Source organism: Podarcis muralis, chromosome 4, assembly GCF_964188315.1.
Source record: "Podarcis muralis chromosome 4, rPodMur119.hap1.1, whole genome shotgun sequence".
NCBI classification, from domain to species: Eukaryota; Metazoa; Chordata; class Lepidosauria; order Squamata; family Lacertidae; genus Podarcis; species Podarcis muralis.
Window position 1 is genome coordinate 328,339 of NC_135658.1, and position 10,028 is coordinate 338,366.

At 55.8% G+C, this 10,028-nt stretch overlaps 1 protein-coding gene across 1 annotated transcript; it reads right to left on the reverse strand.

The window, feature by feature from the left end:
• Window positions 1-332: 332 nt before the first annotated feature.
• LOC144327439 (uncharacterized) lies at window positions 333-3,664 on the reverse strand. Its single transcript, XM_077926799.1, has 2 exons — window positions 3,572-3,664; window positions 333-1,532 (listed from the first exon to the last, which is right to left on the reverse strand). Exon 2 carries the CDS (start codon window positions 1,510-1,512, stop codon window positions 376-378), a length of 1,137 nt encoding a protein of 378 aa, XP_077782925.1. The 5' UTR covers window positions 1,513-1,532; window positions 3,572-3,664; the 3' UTR covers window positions 333-375.
• Window positions 3,665-10,028: the final 6,364 nt, after the last annotated feature.

Here is a 10,028-nt window from a genome sequence, read left to right on the forward strand (position 1 = left end):
TCTCATTGCCTTCCTCCTTGCAAAATGTTTGGGTCAAGGCGGGTTCCTGTGCCAGAGACTGCCCCCCTCCCAGGGCAACCTGCATTTGTGGGAATGTGACTGAATCCCACCCTCCCACCCCTCTGGATGCCGAGTCCCCTGAGCTGAGAGAGCAGCCAGGTCAGGATTGTCTCTGGGCAGGGGAGGGTCCTGGGTTCAAACGGTGGCATCGCCAGGAAGGGCCGGCAGAGACCCCTGGGGCACTGCTGCTGCCAGTCAGTGCAGGGAATACGGCGCCAGCTGGGCCCAGATTCAGTATCAGTGCGGGAGGGCGCAAGAGACCAGGCTGGGCGTAGCAAAAGGACCTTTTATTCGGGGGCTTCCCTTCCGCGGGGCTCAGCCGAAGATGCAGACGGTGCCCGAGGCCAGGCGGTGGCGGTACTCGTGGCGGAGGCTGGCGGCCTGCGGGAAGCTGCTCCTCATCTCCAGCTTGCCGGGCACCACCAGCAGGGTGACTCCGGGCCCCAGGCCCTCGGCCAGCTTCTGCAGCAGGCGGCGGGCCAGGTAGCCGGCGGCCCGCGTCGGCTCGGCCTCCAGGCTGGCGTAGACCTCCGGGGGCGGGTTGGGCAGCTTCCACTCCAGCTCGCCGATCAGCTGGTGGGTGCGGGCGCGGTCGAGGGCGCCGGGGCTCTCCCCATAGCAGGCCACCACGTGCAGCCCCCCCGGGGCGCGGGCGGCCACGAAGCTGCCCTGCGCCAGCACCTCCTCCTCGCCGCCCTCCTGCCAGGCCATCACCGCCCAGCGCAGCCAGTCGTAGTTCTCCTCCAGCTTGCGCAGGACGCTGGATGCCAGCTGGGCCGGCCCGGGGGGCACCGCGGGCACCTCGGCCAGCGCCCGCTCGACGTCCTGGCGCGCCTGCTCGGGGAAGTAGCGGGCGCAGGCGGCCAGCGCCTCCTTCATGCGCCGGTGCGCGGCGCCCACGCGCTCCTCCCAGACGGCCAGCAGCAGCGCCGGGTCGCGCTGGGTGAGGCCCGCCTGGCACAGCAGGCACAGCAGCCCGGCGCCCAGCAGCGCGTTCACCTTCTGGCACACGCCCGCCATCTGGGGCCTCCGCGGCCGGTGCGCCTCGACGGCGCGCTCCAGCACCGGGCGCTGCGCCGCCGCCACCCCGCAGCCCTGCACGCGCCGCCAGGCGGCCAGCAGGCGCCGCTCCAGCTTCTCGCGCGCGCACGCGGCCACGAAGAGCTCGGCCTCGCGCGCCGCCGACGCCGTGCCGGAGGCGCGCGCCGCCAGAGCCAGCTGCTCGAAGGCGACCGACACGCCGTCCTCGCAGGCGCCCAGCTCGCCCGCGCCGTCCAGCGCCAGCCCCGGCCCGGCGGCCAGGTCGCGCTCCAGCAGCGCCAGCTCGCGGCGGACGAAGGCCGCCTCCTCCGGGGTCGCCGAGCCCCGCAGCAGCGAGGCCGCGCCCAGCGCCAGGGAGCGCAGCGACTGCAGGAAGCCGGTGGGCTCCAGGCACTGCGAGAAGAGCGCCATCCGCAGGCGGGGACGGGAGCCTGCAGGGGGAGAGAGAGAGAGAGACGGGGGTCAGGGAGGCCGGCAAGAAGGGGAGCCCTCTCTTAAGACCCCGGCTGCTGGTCGAGCAGCCTATCACTGAAAGGGACCTGGGGTCATCTAGTCTAACCTCCACGGAAGGAGAGCCCCCCGCCCCCAGTTGCCTGCCAGGTGCCCCTTACGGGAGCCTCTTCCCCTCTTGCGATTCCCAGCCACGGGGAGCCAGAGTCGAGTCACCAGGGCTAGGAGCCATCCAATAGCTCTCTCCCATCATTGACTCCTGTGGGAGGGAGTTCCACAGTCTAACCATGTGCTGCATAAAGAAAGACTTTCCTTTTTTTTAGGAAGGGGGAGGCTGGGACCCAGTCTCTGTCCGGGTAACCACCCCTTCTTCTGCTCCTAATGCAGGCATAGGCAAACTCCGGACCTCCAGATGTTTTGGAACTACAATTCCCATCATCCCTAGCTAACAGGACCAGTGGTCAGGGATGATGGGAATTGTAGTCTCAAAGCATCTGGAGGGCTGGAGTTTGCCTATGCGTGTCCTAAGGCATTGTGAGTCAGAGAAGAGCAGCGAGCCACTACCCACTGCGCATGCTCAGAGAATCCCTGGTCCAAGGAAGGAGAAGGCGCCTTGGAGTCTTTGAGGCCAAGTCTTAAGGCAGCCTTGGCCATCTGGGCACTCTTCACATGCTCTGGGCTGGCAGCTCCCATCAGCCGCTGCATCATTCGGCTGCGATGGCTCAGACTGTTGGGAGCTGGAAATGCTCAGAGGGCGCCGCGTTGGCCAAGGCTGCCACGAAGCCTTCCTCAGCACCGGAGGAGGCCAGCTGGGTGAGCCTCCGGCTTAGGGGCTGAAATCTGTGAAGGGGGAGGACTGCTGGCACACCCGCCCTCTGCCCAAATAACCCTGGGAACTGCCCCCTGCAATTCCCAGCACCCTTTACAAAATAGGGTTCCTAGGAAACTTGCTAAAGGGAGCTTCCAAGGCCAGAGGCAGTCTACCTCTGAATGCTGCTAGTTCGGGGGGGCAGGAGGCCCTTGAACCCAGATGGAAGCTTGGATACAAGCCCCCCAGATTAAGTGGGGCTCCCCAGCTGGAGCGAGGCCACCCCTCATATATTTCTCAGCCTGGCCTTGTGCTCCTGCCCCACAAGAGCTGGGAGGGAGGGGGAATGCCCTGAGGGGCTGGCCTGATGCCACCCCTGGCTCCCTCCCTCCCAGCCTTGGCTGCCTCTCCTGGCCACCCAGGACCTGCCCTTGGCAGCCTCGCAGCAGCCCAGGCGCTGCCTTGCCCTTGTGGCACATGGCAAAGGCGGTCAGGGAGCGGGGAGTCGGGGCCCTGCCTGGCACAGGCTTGGAAGTGACTCGGTTCTTCTTCTTCAAGGGCAGCCCCAGGGAGTGGCTGGCAGTGCCAGGACCAGGCTCCTGCCTGCCTCACGCAGCCCTTGGGGGGTGGGGTGGCTGCCGCACTAACCAGCAGGCCAGGGTGCGCATGGCGGGGAAGCTGCGGAAACTCTTCCCTGGCGCCCTTTCTTGTCGGCATAGGAAGCGGACCAGCCTCTGGCTCACACAGAACTCTTGGGCAGGAAAAGCCGTTTTCTTCCCTCCAAAGAGTGCCGATATTTAACAGGGTTGATGGGCAAAGGGCTCCCCATTCTAGCTGGGGGTCTGTGACCCCAAGAAGAGCCAGACAAAGGGTCCCCTGGCCTGTTTTTGGTCTGGTGCTCTCACCCCCCTCCCCGAGGGCAAAAGTGGGTCCTCACTGATATCCCCCTCCTCTAGCTGGATGGCTCTGCTCGGCCTCCATAGTCAGAGGCAGCAAATGCTCCTCCAGACCAGTTTTTGGAGGCTGTGAGACGAGAGGGGAGGGTCTCTCCTGGGGGTTTCGCACAAGAGGCATCTGGCTGCCACTGTGAGAACAGGAGGCTGGATTGGCAGGGCCCCCGGCCTGATCCTGCAGGCTCTCCTTAAAGGATCAGCCCCGGCCAGAGAGGTCCCTGGACTCTGCCTGCCCCCAGCTGCAGGGGGTCTCTTTTACCTGACTGCACAGGAGGGTCTGCGGAGCGGCTTCCTCGGCCTCTTGTCCTCTTCCTTGGGTGCTGAGGTGCCAGCCACCTCCTGCCGCTGCTGCCACAGTCTCTGATAACTCCCCCCAACTGCCTTCCTTATCACAGCAGTGGCACGTGGAAGGGATCTCGCCTTGGCACAGCAAGAGCCGCCCCCTTTGTGTGTGTGTGTGAACAGGGGCGGAAATGTCTATGGTTACCAGATTTTTTTCAATGAATCCGGGGACACTTTTTTTTGAAACTGAGTAGCAAGAGGGAGTCAGTAGTGGGGATGTTGAGGCAAAAGACCCTGGGCCCAAGCACACCTGCATATTGTATTAAAGTGCAAAGCCCTTCTTTCACACCCTGTGAAACATAAATGTACAGTTTTTAAAAAACTGGGCAACAGCTGGCCGCAACTCCCGAGCCTCCCTCAGTCAGTCAAAACAAAGGAGGAAGGGGGCAGGAGATCTGTACCGCCAGACGTCCCTGGTTCCCCTTCGGCAGTTGGCTCTGGCTGGCTTCAGGAGCTGCTTGCTGGCGCCCGCCATTTTTCTCTCTGGAAGTCCCCATATGATGGGTTGCACACAAGACACATCACATGGGGACTTCCAGAGAGGAAAAATGGCAGGCGCCAGTGAGCAGCTCCTGAAGCCAGCCAGAGCCAACTGTGCTACCAGGCTGGCTCCGGGCTGCTGAGGCTGCCGCTGCCACGTTTCCCGGAGGCAGATTTGCAAATCCGGGGACATTCCAGGGACGGCATTTGTCCAGGGACAGATTTGCAAATCCGGGGACTGTCCCTGGGAACCGGGGACATCTGGTAACCCTATCTTATGGTAAATAGTGGGAACTTTTAAGAAGCTACATGCCTTTTGTTCTGGGCATCTTTGTTGCTTTGCTCGGGAGCGGGAACCTTGTTGCCACAAGGAAGGATCCTGGCTTCCTAGCCGCTGTTTGGCTTCCATTTGCCTGGCTGTGGTCTCTTGCTTGAACCTGACAGACTCCAAACCCCCAGGGCTAGCAACGTTGGGGGACAGTTTAAGTACCACACCCCAAGATTTTGCCCTTATCAGACGTCCCTCTTTCCTGAATCTCCCAATATTCAGCTTCATTTGGATGTCCACAAGTTCTAATGTTAGGAGAGGGACAGAAATTCTCCTCCATCCACTTTCTTTGTGTGTGTACAATGTTACAAGCTTCGATTCTGTGTCCTGGAGACATCCAAGGTCAGACCTCTTGTCCCAGCTGGAACGGACTGTCACCAGGTGATGGGTGCCGAACTGTGTTTGTGTCACATGGAGCCAACTGCAAGAGGATCACTTCCTGGTGGCAGGGCCGTAGCTGGGGGGTGGTGAGGTGGGCCCCTGCCAGGGTGCAGGCAATTGGGGGGCACACAAAAATGTGTCCATAAATATAAATATCGATTATTGCCTCATAAGAAATGGTTTTTAATAGAGGGTGACTTGAATGGGGGGAGGGGAGAAGCAAAAAGAAGAGCTTATTTGTCCTTGACTAGGGGGCACAATCTGGAGAGTTCTGCCAGAGGCGCAAGACCACCTAGCCTGGTGGCAAGCAAGACCCTTCTCCAGCCAAAGAAGGACCACAGGACCAAGCAGATTGTGAGGCCTAGCCATAGGCGCCGACTCCATGGGGCTTGAGGGGGCCCGAGCCCCCTCAAAAATTCGTTTGGGGGGGCTCCGCCCCCCCAATAATCTCCGGCGCCCCTCCAGCAGAGCGCCATCGCCGCCCCTCCCCCAGCCCAAAATGCACAGGGAGGGGCGGGCTGCATGCCTCCTGCCCTCCCTCCCGAGCAAAAGCTCCACCCAATTTCCTTTGGAGCTGATTAATAGGCGCAGCACGCTCTCCCCTATTCGCTCACGAGGAGGCGGCGCCACTTTATTTGCATATTCATGAGCTTATTTATTATTCATGAGCTTTCCCGGGCCCCCCCAATATTTTTTATAAGTCCGCGTCCCTGGGCCTAGCATCAACACTTCAGACAGCATCTTCAAAAGCAGAGACATCACCTTGCCAACAAAGGTCCGTATAGTAAAAGCTCTGGTTTTCCCAGTAGTGATGTATGGAAGTGAGAGCTGGACCATAAAGAAGGCTGATCGCCGAAGAATTGATGCTTTTGAATTCTGGTGCTGGAGGAGACTCTTGAGAGTCCCATGGACTGCAAGAAGATCAAACCTCTCCATTCTGAAGGAAATCAGCCCTGAGTGCTCACTGGAAGGACAGATCCTGAAGCTGAGGCTCCAAGACTTTGGCCACCTCATGAGAAGAGAAGACTCCCTGGAAAAGACCCTGATGTTGGGAAAGATGGAGGGCGCAAGGAGAAGGGGACGACAGAGGACGAGATGGTGGGACAGTGTTCTCGAAGCTGCCAGCATGAGTTTGACCAAACTGCGGGAGGCAGTGGAAGACAGGAGTTCCTGGCGTGCTCTGGTCCAGGGGGTCACGAAGAGTCGGACACGACTAAACAACAACAACAACAACAACAGGATCAACACTGCCAGAACAGCCACATCTGAACTTTCTGGACGCTTCTCCACTTCTGTCAAGCAAGCTCTTCTGAATTGCCCCAGAGATAGTGTCAAAGCCAGGTGGAACCACATCAAAGCAGCTGGAAACCTTGTCGGGCGAGATCACGCCAGACCGCAGCAAGCAGAGCACCATCAAGATCTGAACTGGCAGGAAAACATGGTCCTTGACACAGCAGTAGAAGCGGGTGTCTCTCCCTGGATGAGCTGGAGATTCCCATCAACTCTCACGTGTGTGGCGAAGCCCCAGGAGAGGACCTGATCCCAACGGAAGTGCTGGAAGCCAACCTCCACTCCTCTCTCCTAATGCACCTCCACGGCTTCCTCTTGCCGCATTGGGAACAAGGATCCACAAGATCTCTGCGACTCCAGCAGTGTGACCCCCGACAAGAGTGCGGCCACTGAGGGGTGAAATCCCCAAAAAGGATGTTCCTTTTTTCCTGTATGCCACAGCAGCTGCGAGAATTTTACTAGCGAAGAATTGGAAGAAACAAGATTTACCAACTATGGAAGAATGGCAGATGAAGATGGTGGACTATATGGAACTTGCCAAACTGACTGGAGACTCCGAGACCAGAGAGAAGAGACGGTGGAAGAAGACTGGAAGAAGTTTAAAGAATATTTGAAAAATATGTGAATATTTAAATCTTAGACTAGCTTTGGAAGTGGATATAGGCTGTAGGGTTAGAAGTAGAAGAGAGTGTATTTTAGAATAGTATTACCTGTAAGGGATAAAATGTCAAGATTTTTATGGTAAAAGTAGGTGTGATAAAAAAAATGGTTAACAATTATGATTCAGTGGTACCTCGGGTTACATATGCTTCAGGTTACAGACGCTTCAGGTTACATACTTCTCTAACCGAGAAATGGTATCTCGGGTTAAGAACTTTGCTTCAGGATGAGAACAGAAATCGTGCTCCAGCGGTGCGGCAGCATTGGGAGGTCCCATTAGCTAAAGTGGTACCTCAGGTTAAGAACAGTTTCAAGTTAAGAACGGACCTCCAGAATGAATTAAGTTCTTAACTTAGAGCCAGTGTGGTGTAGTGGTTAAGAGCGGTAGTCTCGTAATCTGGGGAACCGGGTTCGCTTCCCCGCTCCTCCACCTGCAGCTGCTGGGTGACCTTGGGCCAGTCACACTCACCTCACAGAGTGTTTGTTGTGGGGGAGGAAGGGAAAGGAGAATGTTAGCCGCTTTGAGACTCCTTCGGGTAATTTAATTTAATTAATTAATTATTATTTATACCCCGCCCATCTGGCTGGGCTTCCCCAGCCACTCTGGGTGGCTTCCCAAAAAAATATTAAAATACTGTACTACATCAAACATTAAAAGCTTCCCTAAACAGGGCTGCCTTCAGATGTCTTCTAAAAGTGAAATATCTCTTTAACATCTGATGGGAGGGTGTTCCACGGCACGGGTGCCACTACTGAGAAGGCCCTCTGCCTGGTTCCCTGTAACTTGGCTTCTCGCAGTGAGGGAACCGCCAGAAGGCCCTCGGAGCTGGACCTCAGTGTCCGGGCAGAACGATGGGGGTGGATAAAGCGGGATATCAAATCCAAACTCCTCCTCCTTAACCCGAGGTACCACTGTATATGTAAACTGCTAAAGATGAGGTACAGTGGTACCTTAGGTTACATACGCTTCAGGTTACAGACTCCGCTAACCCAAAAAAAGTGCTTCAGGTTAAGAACTTTGCTTCAGGATGAGAACAGAAATCATGCAGCGGTGGTGCGGCGGCAGCAGGAGGCCCCATTAGCTAAAGTGGTGCTTCAGGTTAAGAACAGTTTCAGGTTAAGAACGGACCTCCGGAACGAATTAAGTACTTAACCCGAGGTACCACTGTAAAATGAAAATCAGATAGGGGGGACTTGGGGAAGCTCACCTAACAATGCTTAGAAAAAATAAGGATAAGATAAGAATTTGTATTGTCTGTTCTTCTGTTTGTGTTGTTTAGTTGTGTTATAAAATGAATAAAAAATATTGGGGGGGGGGGAGTGCTGCCCCTGCTATGGGATCTCCCTGCTGAGTCCTGTGAGGGAAGCCTTCACCTGTGGGCAGAGCAACTCCTGTCTTGAAACAAGCCCTGAAGGCTGGCAACATCAGCTGCGCCAGGGGAAAATCCCTGGCAGAGGAGCCCAGGGCCTGGGACAGTCAGGTTGGCAGAGGAGGAATGGCTGCTGGGTGGAGCAGCCCTGGGGGGCATCTGCAGCAGCACAACTGGACCCCTTCCTTGGAGGTTGTTAAGCAGAGCTTGGATGGCCACCTGCCATGTAGGGAGGGCCACCTGCCACCTGCCAGAGGGCCTTCTCAGTGGTGGCACCTGCCATGTGCAATCCCTTCCCATCAGAAGTCAAGGAAATAAACAACTATCTGACTTTTAGAAGACATCTGAAGGCAGCCCTGTTCAGGGAAGATTTTAATGTTTGATGTTTTAGCGTGTTTTTAATATTCTGTTAGAAGCTGCCCAGTGACTGGGGAAGCCCAACCAGATGGGCAGGGTATAAATAACTTTCTTCTTCATGATTGAGTTGAGATTCCTGCATTTCAGGGGGCTTAGATGACCCCTGGGGTCCCTTCCAGCTCTACAGTTCGAGGATTCTTTGATCTGCCCCAGCTGCAACAAAACATGTCTCTCCTCTCTTGGTTTCGACAGCCACAGCTGGTGCTGTGACTTCCCAACAGTTTGACAGTTTGGCGTCACGAGACAGGCAGGTGCCAACCAAGCAGCGTCACCTCTTACCTTTTAAAAAGTCCCCAATTCTGCAGCGTTTCTTCCCAGGGGAGTCACTCCACCCCTTGACAGTTTGGCCTGCTCTTTTCTGAACCTTGTCCAGCCCTATAATATCCTTTTTGGAAGTGAGGCAACTGGGGCTGCCCCAAACGTGGTCCCACCACAGATTTGGGCCTCCTGGTGGTTCCCTCCCTGCGAGAAGTGAGGTTACAGGGAACCAGGCAGAGGGCCTTCTCGGTGGTGGCGCCCTCCCTGTGGAACGCCCTCCTACCAGATGTCAAGGAAATAAACAACTACCGTATTTTTCGCTCTATAAGACTCACTTTTTCCCTCCTAAAAAGTAAGGGGAAATGTGTGTGCGTCTTATGGAGCGAATGCAGGCTGCACAGCTATCCCAGAAGCCAGAACAGCAAGAGGGATTGCTGCTTTCACCCCTCTTGCTGTTCTGGCTTCTGGGATTCAGAATATTTTTTTTTCTTGTTTTCCTCCTCCAAAAACTAGGTGCGTCTTATGGTCTGGTGCGTCTTCTAGAGTGAAAAATACGGTATCCGACTTTTAGAAGACACCTGAAGGCAGCCCTGTTGAGGGAAGATTTTAATATTTAATGCTGAATTGTTTTTAACACTTGATTGGGAGGCGCCCAGAGTGGCTGGGGAAACTCAGCCAGATGGGCGGGGTATAAATAATAAATTATTATTATTATTATTATTATTATTATTATTATTATTATTATTATTCGACTAAACAACAACAACTATTATTATTATTATTATTATTATTATTATTATTATTATTATTATTAGTGTGACACATTATGATATTACTGGTTTTATTTCCTATTCCTTTCCTAACGATCCCTATCGGGGAATTGGCCTTTTTCAGGGCTCCCACACCTGAGCTGGGCACCAATTGCACCTTACAAATTACTTGAGATGTTATGGAGAATGTGCAGCTTCGCCTTTCCTACGGGAGAGTCAGCTGCCTGGCTTCGCGGTTAGAGCACCCGGCTGGGACCCGGGGGTCCTGGGTTCGAGTCTCCCCACTTGGGAACGAGGTTCGGGTGACCTTCAGAGTCAGCGAGTGCCTGGCAAGAACCCAAATTGATGCCCAGTGTCCAGAAAATCAAGCGAAACGGGGGCGCTGTCCGTGCCCAAGCGCTGAAGGTCACGGCAGGCGGG